The sequence below is a fragment of the Tetranychus urticae genome, chromosome 1 (genome assembly GCF_039701765.1).
Source record: "Tetranychus urticae isolate SD_2017Ah chromosome 1, NJAU_TeUrti_SD_1.0, whole genome shotgun sequence".
Lineage (NCBI taxonomy): Eukaryota > Metazoa > Arthropoda > Arachnida > Trombidiformes > Tetranychidae > Tetranychus > Tetranychus urticae.
This window is the reverse complement of record NC_142958.1, coordinates 30,724,082-30,737,699: the sequence shown is the minus strand read 5'-3', so window position 1 is coordinate 30,737,699 and position 13,618 is coordinate 30,724,082. Positions and strand designations below refer to the sequence as shown.

Genomic DNA, 13,618 nt, shown 5'->3' with positions numbered 1-13,618 from the left:
TAATTTACTAAATTATTTCAATGACCTTTTCCAACTGTTTACAGTTTCATTGATAATCTATTTTTGGGTATTATTACTTGTTCAAGGTTTAAAGGATCAACCAGATTGAACATGAATTATCCTAACCATGAATTAACCCATTTAGACCCAAGAACTAACCAATTTAAATATAAAATCAACTACCAATTGTAATGGTTAAGTCCTCAAATTGAATTTTGTTAACCATTTGATGAGCTTGTCAGTCATGTGGTTTACAATTGTCAACCAATTATTTGGTTTGATATTTTTTGTCTTTGATTGCCAACAATTACAAGTTGATAAGTGAAGCGATTAATTGTGAATACCTTTTAGTCTGGTGAACGTTCCTGGTTTTGGTTCCTTAACTGTCAACATGCAATAGAAAAAAAATATTATCAACTTAAATCTCTTCCAAATTTAATCAATTGATTTATAGTTGATTCACAATCAGAATGAAAAGCAGGAAAAAGGACTTTTTTAAACCTTGAATTTAATCATAGGTAAACCTATTTAATGGTTATTTTTGAGGAAAAGCAAATTTTTTTGTCATCAAAATGGTTTTAATTTGAAAGGTAGTTTCGCATCAAAGTTGACTAATGAGAAATTGAAAAGTTGATTCAATTTTACCAGTTTTTCACCTAAATCTTTGCTTTCTCTTCCTGCTCTTTATCAAATTCTGATTACGGTTTCAGTCAATTGTAACAATTTTGAGAAAACTCAATTTACCGTTAAGGCTAATTTTAGTCTTGAATTGTCTATTGATTCAGATTAAAATGTCGTATGCAAAGTCAAGGTTTAATAATTCAGATGAAATTCAACACAAATAGTGGATTAAAAATCGTTGGATATTGCCTTGAAAAATGACTGAATCAATGTTCGTATCGAAACACAAGGAATAATTTAATCACTCAGTGTTAACCATTGATTAATACAGTGAAATTTTGATGATCAACGAAGTTTCATAAAAATTTATGAGTTCAATGAAAAAGACTTCGAAATCTGATAATCTAATGGCTAGAAATTGATGTCAATTGATTTCCAAACCATTTTCAGTCGATTGTCCACAAATTTGGGAAATTTGAAAATGAAGTTTCTAAGGTTATTAACTACAAGTTAAGTTAAGCTCAGCAAAAGACTAGTGTGAACTAACTACACAGATCAGTGCTTGCAGCTTCCGTCCATTTTCAGATAATTTGCTGAATCCAGCCCGGACCTAAGCAATTTGCTCAAAAGACGTAAATGATCAAAGATTGACCAAAGGATAGGAGTTGATGTTGGATTTGAAACTACAGTAGAGCACTTCAAAACTGGTAGACTTTCGTTTTGAACCATTTTTATCTGATTATTTAATTAAACAGTCAAAATAGACCAAAATCTAGACAAAAAGTTAAATTAGCCAACTTTTTTAAAAAATGATTTTCCTGCAGAATGAATCTCGCCCATTGCTTTAAAAAAGATGCGGAAATGCTCTTCTCTATTGAATGATTAAACTAGCATGTTAATGACTTATTCTGATTTGCTTAACAATGACTTCCTTCTGGCTCTAGTAAAGTTTACTAATTCAACTTATTGCACTAAAATTTGAGTAAATTGGGTTAAAACAATTAGAAAATTACATTAAATGATTCCCGAATGTTCAATCCAATAGAGTAATGCATTTAAAAATTTTGAATTTACTTACAGTTGTTGTGAAGCGATTCAGCAAGGAACAAATCCAAATTTATAACCCTGGAAATATAACTTTACAACTGTTACACCGATTAGATATGGAGCGTAATTATGATGACAATGCTGAAGGGCTGAATTAATTAATTTTTAAATCCACTTTCAGCATTTAAACACAAAATGAAAAATAAAAATTGAAAAATAAAATAAAGGGTGAATCAGCTACCTCCCTCTATTGAGGCTTCAGTGAAATATAAATGTACATCTTACCTGATAAGAAGAGTGAATAAAGATAAATCTTATTGTTAAAACACTTGAATTGGCAGTTTCTTAGTAAATGCATCGATAACATGCAAATAATAACGTTGATAAACATTTAAACAGAAGTCAAAAACTTAATAATACACACACCACAATGAAAGCAAGAATTAGTGGCAGGACAATGGTTATTAGTTATTTTCAATGAAAGTGATGAATCTCGTTATCATCGAGTGTTCTGTAAACATTCTGATTCAAATGGTGTTTATGTCTTCCTTTGGGCCAGTAAAACATTTGAAGTTAATGATTCATTCAAAGGCTCACTATCACACTTCATGCACTCTCTGGAACCAGCTTTCATTATTTTTAAAAAAATCAATGTACACTCATAAGAAATTTTGCAGGTGTACTTTGTAAGGATTGTAAGTGCTGGATTTAGGACTTTAGTAGGATCAATAGATTGATAAACTATCCCAAAACAAATTACTTTGATAATTAACGATGTTATTCATTGTTCAACCAATTTACATCAATAATTATCTAATATTATATTTGGGGTAAAATGTTTTACCTTTTGATTGGTAACAAGGTTAACAATTGATATTTGTTCAACCTTTTCAAATAAACTTGCAGCAAAACAAGGAAAACAATGAAGGTAATTAATTTACTAAATACCTAATTCAATGACCTTTTTCAACTTCATCAGTTTCATTAGCAGTCTATTTTGGGATATTATTACTCTATTAAGGTTTACAGGATAAATTGAAATGAATTCTGAATCTAACCCATTTTGACCCAAGAAATGGTCATTTAAATATGAAATTAGGCTTGAGTTGAAAGATTTTTGTTAACCACTTGATTAATTTGTCAGTCATTTTTTGTGGTTCACAATGATTAACCAATTATTTATTCAATCTGTGTTTATTACAGAATGAGTTTCATTTTTCCATTCAAATCTTTTCTGAAGGCTTTTAAAAATTCAACATAACATTCAAATCTATTTGCTACTTTGAAATCGCAGAAAATTGATATTTATAATTAAAAAAAGAGAGTTAATGTTAGCTAGCATTCGTGTCTTTTAATTACATACAGTTGTTGTGATAATTGAATTCGGATTGATATAATTTATGAAAATATTAAATACTTGGTAAACTAAACTTTTAAATCATGGATTTGCCATTTTGAATTGATCAATTTATGAGTACAGTTGGTAAGACAATCACAATAACTGTGGGAAAGATTTTAAGATTGTAATTATCGCACAATAGCAAATAAATTTGGTGAAATTTCAAACGATTTTTAGCCGCAAAATTGTCCAATTATTGCAATGAAACAGTTATAAAGATCGTTGAAAATGTTTGGTTATTTTTGAAAACAAAGTCACGGCTGAGGTGAGGTAATGTCATGTGGAAAGTGAACCCAATCAATGGTAGAAAATAAATTTACAAGTAGAAAAGAAAACCTATTAAATTGTGTGTAAATATGAACAAGTGATTAGGATATGAGAAACGATTGAAATTTTAAATGAATAGCCATAATAAATAATCAAGAGCACAAATTATAAAAAGAAACAAACTTTAGATTAATTCAATAAAAAGAAAGATTGAAAGTACTCAAAAGAAATTGCTGAGATTATTTTGGATTAAGTTTTGTAGACTCTAATTGTTCCCCTAAAGAATCAGGTTTACTTGTCGAAGGATTACCGTTTTGTGATCGAACCAACCTTCGTGCTTCTTTCCATTTAACATATTCCTGTTGATAAGGTTTCAGAGGGATCACAAAAGTACTTATGTCATCAATGGTTGCTGGTTCTTCATTTTGAGTTCTCCAACTTCCATTATCCTTGGATTTGCCTCTAGAATGCATAACTAAATCCTGAGCTGCTGAAATATATCTATACTTGAACCGTTGAACATCATTAGCAGGAAAATGATCCAATGCTTTTTGAACAATTTCAGCCGCTTTGTGATTGGAAGTAACGTCCCACAATCCATCAGTTCCCATGATGAGCACATCTGCATCAGTTAAGTTTTCTGTCTCAAGATCGAGAATTTTAACCTAAAAATAACAATTTAAAAATATTATTTATCAAAAATTCAGATTAAAAAGAACTCAATAATACTTACTTCAGGTTGACAAGTAAGGAATGGTTTAATGTAAATATCACCATGAGCTGCTTTCAATTCATGATCACCAAAACCACGAGTAACACCAATTGTTGCAGCAACACGACTCTTTAAAAAAATGAATAGATGTTAAAGTGAAAAATGGATTGAAAATTATTACTAGACTTACTCTTTTCCCTTCGCCATGAATCAAAGGAATCTTCAAATCTTCAGGTTTAACAGTTTTATAAGCCCTATTAATCAAGTGAAAAAATTAGAAACATATGATAGAATATCAATTACGTTTTCATGATTAGTATGACTATTGATTCTTACCATCCAGACATGTATGCATCTCTGTACAACAACTCTTTACCAAGATCTTTTCTGAGAGGACGTCTTATAAACTCTAAATGAGTAAAATCATTGCCTAAAAAGTCAGGACGCAACAAACCCTAATGAATAAACCAAGATAAAAAAGATACATTGTAAATAATGAAAGATACTTGTGTAAAATTATATTTACCAAATACTTGACCCTTGTTCTTTCCGATGCTGGAGTGAAGTCAAAAGACATTGGTATTACTTCCCCATTTTTATGAACTATAGCACTGTAAAAAGATAAACAAGTTATAGAGAGTTAAAAATTGTGAGACTTTCAGCTTGAAAGCAATTTATTATAGTTTTTATCGGTGTAGAGTCTTTTCGCAAATTGAGAGCTTTCAAATCCATTCGCAGTAACTTGCTAATTTTGGGAAAAAGGATTAGGATTAACACAAATCAGGGAAAGGTTCAGTAAATGCTTTTGTTGTTTCCGAAAACACCTTGCGATCACATTGATTATTTGAAATATATAAGCAGGAAAAATTTGAATTCAATTCATTCATCTATTTCTTAGCATGATGGAAGTTTTACAATCCCAAAGAGGTGGCAAGTTACTTGTTTTCAATGAATTTCTGTTGAATTACAAAAATAAGAATAGTGATGTGATCTATTGGAATTGTTCTGAGTCTCAATGTGCTGTATCAGTTCATTCTGATTATACTTATAATTTGCTCAGGAGTAATAATGATCATAATCATGGTGTTCATTGTCAAAAAATTGAAAAAATAAGGTTGAAAAATCAAATTTTGGTTATTGGTTTTAAAGCTTTAGACTTTCATGCTTAACAACTAATTGTTAAACCATGTTTTTGCTCACTGTTTTGCAGATAGGATTTGCGAAAAGACTCCAAACCTTTTTATCATATGCTTGAATCGACTTACCGACTGTCACCGGCGTTGGCAACATAAAGTTTACCGAGAATAAAAAGAGACACCAAAGCTGTACAACCTCCTCGCATATAATAATTAATTTTATCTCTTTCAATCTCTTGGTCCTTATAAAAAAAATGAAAGCAATAAAACGAATTATCATTGAGATTAAATAACTAAAACAATGGATAACATTGAATGAAATAATTTACCATATCCCAAAATGCCTTTTCAAGAGCTCCAGAGATCAGGTTGTCAACTGAAACTGTTTTATCTTTAACTGGGTCATGTACAGAAAAGTACGTGTCTGGTGGAAAACTTGGTTGATATATTACACCTTTGGTGTTTTCAGTTGCAAATTTCAAATCAGCATCGCCTTGGAATGCGTTTTCTTCGATTCCAAAAGTAATAAGAAGATCTGCTATGCTTGAAAGTTTGTCATGAACGATTTTATGGAGCCTATAGGCAGCAGCAACCGCAACATCAGAGCCGGCATGTCCATCGAACAAACCAAAGTAGACATATGGTAATGAATCTTCGACTTGTGATAGGTTATCTTTGTCCACTGAAGGAGCAATAGAAGATACGACGAGAGTGGGAATTGGTTCTGATTCAGCTGGTAAGATGGAGGAAAATGGTAAAGGAGTTGATGGTGATAATAAGTCATCCGGAGTTCCGTTCAACAGAGATCCTTCGGAAACATTACTATCGGTAGACGTTACTTCTTCAATTCCAGGTTCAACTTTGACTATTGAAGGCTTAACTTCGTCGGATTGAGAATTGTCCATTGTTGGTAAATTTTCTTCTTTAATATTACCAATCTTTTTTGTCGCAGCATCTGAAGTTTTTGATATATTTTGAGAGACAGGCGCTGAAACAGGTTTCGGAGCCATTTTATAAGCTGGCCTAACTGAGATTTTTCTGATAGAGATCATATCAGCAATTTTATTTTGAATCACTTCTTTTGATATGACAGCTCGAAGCAAACCTTTATGAATAGCGGCTTGATCTTCATTACGCTGACTTTTACCAGCATTCACAGCCCTTAAAATAACCAGAGACAATCAAATTAGAATAGTCATTTCTAATGTAAATAATAGAGTAGCAAATAATTGAACCATAATGACTTACTCAGCATAGCCAGAGTTCCATGAAAGTTTAGCAATATCACGAGGAACAATGATTGGTCGTATAATTTGGTCAGCAGAAACTTGTATTTCATCGTCTGAATTCAACTGAAGAAAATGTGGTCTTGTATATCTATATTTTAGAACAGGTCCTTTGCTGATACGCTTTAAATTAGATGGTAAAGCAAACATTGGCTTTCCAAGAGCTGCACTTTCGCCGGATCGAGAAGAGCCAACATATGGATCACTAGACATTGCAATAGGATCCAATTGTCCATCAAGATTATTAACAGCATTAATAAAGGCTCCTTTAATTTTGTTAAACATCTTTAAAAATAATAAGTCTACTTAACAGTAGATGAGAAAAAAAGAAGAAATTGTTAACTAACAATTAAATCATTGTGAATAAGGGAAAAAACTAGAGTAAATATAGAGTAACATTTCGCCAGGTTTTCAATATTTTTGTTTCCCTGGTTGTTATCAAATCTTTTATTGCATGAGAGTTCCCCTAGCGGTATTATCTCAACTGGATTTCACACAATTTAAAAATTTTGAATTAACTTACATGGTTTGTTTCAAGAAAGCAAATTATTAAGAAAAAAGTTGAAAATTTATCTCCATGAAAATATAACAACAAATTTCCAATTGTTACACCAATTTGGTTCCTCCATTTGAAACCAATTCACTACACAAGTTGAAACATAATGATTGAGAAAATTAAATACAGCTGTCAACAAACATGTAAATGATTTGAGCTGTAATCATAAATTAGAAATGAAGTTTAACTATGATGACAAAACTGAAGAGTTGAATTAACTAATTTTTAAATCCACTTGAGGAATAAACAATAAAAATTAAAACCAAAATAAAGGATGAATCAGCTACCTCCCTCTATCGAGATTTCAGTAAAATATTAATTGAATTTACAAAGAATGTGATGTGACTGACTTTGGCTTTCGGTTTCTTTATTTTGTAAACTGATCTGTAATCATTATTATTATTTAGATTTGTAGATTTGAAGAATGTCTGATTATTGAACTTGGTCCTTGAACTTATATTTTGTAAAGTGCCTTAAAGTTAATTGATCCTTCAAGTCACAATAATTCAGATTTTGTTATTCTTTTCTGTCCCTTTGTTTCTTCTTTATCTTCATCTTTCTCTTTTTTCCTTTCACTTTATCTTTTTTCGCCTAATAACCTTTAAAATTTTATTTTGTGCTACATAATATTAATTAATGTTCAATGGTGTAATCTAGTGCCATTAGTGAATCATTGATACCATGGATTTATTGAAAAATATCAACCCATTTCACTAACCTGTAAAAAAGGTGAGACCTCATTACTCATTTTATCTTTCTTTCACTCGATTCAGTTATCGTGAAAATGCAGTATGTGATTGTTTCCTCTTTACAATCTTTAGTTTGATAACTGACAACAATTGATAGAGAAACATATTTATAACGAGAAAATCAAAAAGTAAGATAAAGTACATTGCAAGTACATTTTCAGAAAGTATTTACTGTCTGTTAATTCACAGAAAAAACAAACCTAAGATTTGTGGTTGAGAAAATTGTAAATTTTGGCCGATTCAAGTAGAGATAAACATATCTAGAGCTGAATTAATTTACAAAGTGCTTAAGTAAAGTGTTTGTATCTTTTTTGTATTGATAGTTCAAGGCATGGTTTTGTTATTCTCAGTCTTTAGTCCCAAATAACTGGCTGTCATCTTTTCTGATAAGTCCCAAAGCCTTTTAGCCAACCCTAAGTCCGTAGCCAGGCTGGAAGCACTTCGTTCTTTGCAATTGTCAAAATATTTACCAGTGACATTACTCAGTGATGGTTCCAAAGCACAATAAACTGTTGTTTGAGCTCCCTCTTCATCACTTTTGACAAATAAGCGTTTTAGTGGACCTAACCAACCATAGAAGTATTTAGAGAAAGCTGAATTATTAAGTAGACCAGTTTCGATAGTACCGGGATGAAGAGCATTCACGGTAACACCAGAGTCTTTGAGTTCTCTAGCCAAGTAATTAGTGAATAAAATGTTTTCCAATTTAGTAACACAATAAGCATTGAAGGAGGAATACTTTTTCTCAAAGTTGACATCATCTAAATCAATTGAACGAGTTAATCGATGAGCTTCAGAGGAAACATTAACAATTCTTGAAGGTGAACTAGCTTTCAGTTTGGGTAACAATAATCGAGTTAGAAGAAATGGCCCCAAATGATTTGATTGGAAATGCATTTCATTTCCATCTTCAGTTATCTTTCTATCAGCTGATCCATAGATTCCCGCATTGTTGATAAGAATATCAATTTTATCATATTTACTATTGATTTCATCAGCTGCCTTTTTGATTGAAGAAAGTGATGATAAATCAAGTGATATTATCGTCGCACTTTGTTGCCCAGTTTCACTTTTAATTTCTTCAGCAACCTTTGATGCAGCTTCAATATTGCGACAAGCCATGATGACTGAAGCACCTCTTCGAGCAAGATCAATGGCTGTTGTCCGACCAATTCCTCTATTACAACCAGTAATCAAGATTGTCTTACCTTTGGCACTAATATCACCGGATAATCTATTTACTTTTCCCATGATGAACATAAATGGTGTAGACACCAAAGAAATATTATAATATTATAATAAACAAGAGTTGACAAGCCAATATAAATCTTGTCTCATAGGATCAAAATTTATCATCTCACTATTATCTCTCTCCATGCCAAATCATCTGGCTTGAAGAGACTGGCAACAAAACATTATGCCATGTGACATGCATAGATACAGCTATGAAAGCTTTAGCTTGATGATGAAATATCATCATTAAATTAAATAATCATTTCTTGATTTAAACTCGAATTGATTGTTAGAGCAATCAACTTACAATGATGGTCAAGAGAAACTTTGAATTTTGATACAACAACCAACATTGGTTTGCTGGATGTTCAATTGCAAGCTAACATTTTTGGTGAATTTTCTGGGTGTTTGTCAACAGTTCCGATGTTGTCAGTGTTTCAATTTGAAGAAACTCATAATCTTATCCATTTTATTGTTTAAAATAAAAGTGTTTACAGTTAATTGCTGCATAACTTTAACATTTCCTCTATTTATCTGTATGAATACAAAATCTCTTTCTAGTCATAAAATTCCTACTACTCAAGGACGCATCAAATCATATCAAGAAATACTTATGATGATTTAGTTGATTAAATTTATTGAAAACTGATACAATCGATGTTTCATGAAATATCTAATTGTGCCCTGAACCTTAATGCGCAGAGGGTTGATCAACCCATCCACTGTATATGTTTAACAGTGCAAAAAATTGTAACTCAATTATCACCATGTTGAATAACTAGTTGAAATAACCGCTATTTGTGTTTCTCCTCTCAATCTTTGAATACCGAAGCCAGTCGCTTTTTTGCAAGTCAGTTACAAAGGTTTTTGCTAAGTTATTCAATTGACTCACAATGCCTGTTAATATCTTCTGACTTCTCACTATTTACAATAGCAGTAACTAAGTTTTCCCTTCACCCTGTAACTAAAATAATTTATTTTCACTCATTTTTACTTCTTTGTTCTTAACATTTCAACTAATCAAAGCTCTTAAGAGATTTACCTTTACCACAACAACATCAATATAACAAATAACTCAACCAATTCAACATGAAAGTTCATCTTATGTAGTGAGTTTTTTGCCTGTCTTTTTGTGCTTTTCTCACTTTTGTTAACTTGTCCCTGGTCAAACAACTTTTTCTAGGATTGATCGGTTGAGGCTATTAAAAGTTAACCAGTCTTGCAATTGATGAGAAAAAAACAGCTCACCTTTATCTTCATCTCCAGCATCATCAAAAATTGATCCCTTCAAAAGTCATCACATAATACTTTGAATCGAGTGTAAATGATATCGTTTTGAGAACCTTTTATTTGAATGTTTTGTGCTTTAGGAATGTTTCCTTTGGTTTCACAGATTGTTCCTAATCGATTCAAGGTGAAATCTAAATTTTCTATTAAAGGATTATTCAGTTCAACTTTTAGTTGTGTGTTCCAATTAATCTTAGTTCCATTCCAATGTTCCATCAGCTAAAGCCATTTATGGTTTTCATTTTCACATATTTTATTATTACTTCTGTCATTGTTTTTACTCTTATTATGAAAAAATTACTATAACTCTGTTGCTAATTTATCTATTTATCTTTTTCTCTTTCTCTTATAGCTGGATGAAGCAAAATTTTGAAGCTGATACAGCGATTTTTATGCATCATTTTCAAGACTCTGTTTAAAATTACATTTTTTTATACCATTACTGTTGTGCCTTACACCAATCAAGATCTGTCAAGATGAAAAGTTTATTAAGAGGATCCAAGAATAAAATGATGTCAGTTGAAGTGATCACCATGGATGCTCAACTAGATTTTGATATATCGCATAAAGCAACCGGTGGAGATTTATTTGAACTGGTTACACGTACCTTGGGTTTGCGAGAGACCAATTTTTTTGGACTTCAATATGTTGATGTCAAAGGTATTACTTTTCCGCCATTCTAATGGAAAATGGAATCCATTTTTATTAAACCTTATGAATATCAGAAAACTCATCACCTTTGCTTCTTTTCCTTTTAGGTTATATTGCTTGGTTAAAAATGGATAAACGAATCTGTGATCAAGAAGTTAGATTAACTTACAAGCCTTGTAATTCATCAAATTCGTCTTCATCAAGTTTATCATCAAATAGAAACAAACCAGTGCCTCAAATGTCATTTCTCTTCCTAGCCAAATTTTTCCCTGAAGATGTTGCCGGAGAGCTTATTCAAGAGATAACTCAACATTTGTTTTTTCTTCAAGTGAAACAAGCAATTCTCAATGAGGATATTTACTGTCCACCTGAAGCGTCTGTCTTACTAGCCAGTTATGCTGTACAAGCCAAATATGGTGATTATGATGAAGCTACTTACAAGCCTGGAATGTTAGCAGATGCTGAAGATTTATTGCCACAAAGAGTTATCGACCAGTATCAAATGACACCAGAAATGTGGGAAGAAAGAATAAGAGTTTGGTATGCTGATCATCGAGGAATAACGGCAGGTGAAGCAGAAATGGAATACCTGAAGATAGCTCAAGACCTTGATATGTATGGGGTCAATTATTTTCCTATAAGCAATAAGAAAGAATCGGAAATATGGCTTGGTGTTACTGCAATGGGCCTTAATATATACGAAAAAGATAACAAACTGTCGCCCAAGATAACATTTCCATGGAACGAAATTCGAAATATTTCATATGATGACAAAAAATTCACTATCAAACCTGTCGATAAAAATGCACCTCTTTTTCACTTTTATTCATCTAAAACGCGAATGAACAAGCTTATTCTAGATTTATGTATAGGAAATCATGATCTTTACATGAAAAGACGAAGACCTGATACTATGGAAATGCAACAGATGAAAGCTCAAGCAAAGGAAGAAAAGCTTCGTCGTCATGCAGAAAGACAAAAATTCATTCGGGAAAAACAATTGAGAGAGGAAGCTGAAAGGGAAAAGAGAGAATTGCAACAGCGTTTATTTCAATATCAAGAAGAAGCCAGAGTTGCTCAAGAAGCATTGAGAAGATCGGAAGAAACTGTTGAGTTGTTGGCTGAAAAGGCTCGGATGGCTGAAGAAGATGCAATGATGTTGTCACAGAAAGCAGCAGAAGCTGAAGCTGAGATTCAGAGATTTAAAATAAATGCAATTAAAACTGAGGAAGAAAAGTCAATAATGGAAAGAAAAGCTACAGAAGCTGAGCTATTGGCAACTACAATGGTTGAGGAAAGTGAGAGAAGAGCTAAAGAAGCAGAACAACTGCGAGAAGAATTGTTGAAAGCTAAATTATCTGAACGGGAAGCAAAGGAAAAATTGTTTGATATCTTAAGGATGCCCTCACAAAGTCCTCAACATGATAGCACAACTATTTATATCAATGGATCTCAAATAAATGACACAGAATGTCCAAAATCGCCTACAACTAATGGTGCTTTAATCAATTCAGAACCTTTATACATTACAAATAATTTGGATACTTTTGATCATCATAGTCAATCGTGTCACAACAATTTGAAAGAGTTAACTATAAATGATGTAGCGGTCAACGAAACTTATCCCATTATTGTTAATCCAACAAACTTATCACCATCATGTACAAATAGTTCATACCAATTATACACATCAAGTAATACCACAACGACAGCAACAAGTGTCAGTGCACGACGCCACGATAGTTTAAATAATATAGTTACAACACCGACATCTTGTGAATTGATCAATGACACTGATGTAGAAAAATTGGTGCTGGAAATTGAAAAAGAACGAATGGAATATCTGAAGAAAAGTCGCCATCTTCAAGAACAATTAAGAGATTTGAAATCTGAAATTGAAGTTCTCAAAGTGGAAGATCGTTTAACTTCAATGGATAGGATTCACGAGGAAAACTTGAATCGAGGTGATAATAAGTACTCGACATTGAGACGTACAAAGTCTGGTACTACTAAAGCTCGTGTTGCCTTTTTCGAGGATTTATGATTTTCGCAATTGCTCATGTTCCTGTGTGTTTCCTTATCTCTCTAAATGTGGCATTCAAGTCCAGTTAAAAGAAGGATGCAATAAAGAAAGTAAAATTGATTCGGCAAAATATCAGATGATAAAAGCTTAAATTGTTTACATTGGTTGCGTCGATTCAAAGAAAAGAAGTTTCAAGTTTAATGTTAAAATTCAAAGGACTTTACTGATTTTGCCATAAATATACATTTATCTTTTGTAGCATACTGAATACTTGATAACTTGATTCTTGAAACTCTCATTCCTTTCCTTTCTGGACTAAGTTAATTGTACAATTTCTTTCATCACTTAAATTTTTCTCAGCTTTTTTACAACTTTTATCTCAAACAAATTGACAAGACAAAACTAGTCTCAGCATCTTGTCAGTAAAAACTCTTTTTTTTCAATGTGTAAATATCTGTAAAATATTAACAAATAATAAACAAGGTTTTATTTAATTCTAATTATTGTGTTAAATATATCGCGAAATTATTTTCAAATATTTTGACGGATACTTGAAAATCAATACAGATTTGTATCAAGGTTGACTTACATTTAAACGTCAAATTTCACTGAGATATTGGCTGTCGGACTAATTATTCAAGAAATAACACT

The 13,618-nt window shown here is 31.9% G+C and overlaps 3 protein-coding genes across 7 annotated transcripts; 1 reads left to right on the top strand and 2 right to left on the bottom strand.

Annotated features, from left to right (window-relative positions):
• Positions 1–2,999: 2,999 nt before the first annotated feature.
• LOC107362070 (protein phosphatase 1H) lies at positions 3,000–7,347 on the bottom strand. 3 transcript variants are annotated; one of them, XM_089266422.1, is made up of 9 exons: positions 6,992–7,347; positions 6,431–6,773; positions 5,512–6,343; positions 5,312–5,424; positions 4,573–4,657; positions 4,383–4,501; positions 4,237–4,300; positions 4,068–4,175; positions 3,000–3,999 (listed from the first exon to the last, which is right to left on the bottom strand). In XM_089266422.1, the coding sequence occupies exons 2-9, from the start codon at positions 6,751–6,753 to the stop codon at positions 3,574–3,576; spliced, it is 2,070 nt and encodes a 689-aa protein (XP_089122548.1). In that variant the 5' UTR covers positions 6,754–6,773; positions 6,992–7,347; the 3' UTR covers positions 3,000–3,573. The 3 variants fall into 3 exon arrangements, with proteins under 3 accessions (XP_089122548.1, XP_089122546.1, XP_089122545.1); XM_089266420.1 differs by having other exon boundaries at positions 6,431–6,770; positions 6,992–7,325; XM_089266419.1 differs by lacking the exon at positions 6,992–7,347 and having other exon boundaries at positions 6,431–6,885.
• A 6-nt stretch (positions 7,348–7,353) lies between these two features.
• Positions 7,354–13,467, top strand: Mer (ezrin/radixin/moesin family protein merlin). Of its 3 annotated transcripts, none has more exons than XM_015928743.3 (3): positions 7,354–7,753; positions 10,646–10,953; positions 11,052–13,467. In XM_015928743.3, the coding sequence occupies exons 2-3, from the start codon at positions 10,770–10,772 to the stop codon at positions 12,986–12,988; spliced, it is 2,121 nt and encodes a 706-aa protein (XP_015784229.1). In that variant the 5' UTR covers positions 7,354–7,753; positions 10,646–10,769; the 3' UTR covers positions 12,989–13,467. The 3 variants fall into 3 exon arrangements, with proteins under 3 accessions (XP_015784229.1, XP_015784230.1, XP_015784231.1); XM_015928744.3 differs by lacking the exon at positions 7,354–7,753 and adding an exon at positions 9,696–10,420; XM_015928745.3 differs by lacking the exon at positions 7,354–7,753 and adding an exon at positions 9,764–10,115.
• On the bottom strand, positions 7,864–9,203 carry LOC107361823 (retinol dehydrogenase 13). Its single transcript, XM_015928746.3, has one exon. It carries the CDS (start codon positions 9,031–9,033, stop codon positions 8,098–8,100), a length of 936 nt encoding a protein of 311 aa, XP_015784232.2. The 5' UTR covers positions 9,034–9,203; the 3' UTR covers positions 7,864–8,097.
• Positions 13,468–13,618: the final 151 nt, after the last annotated feature.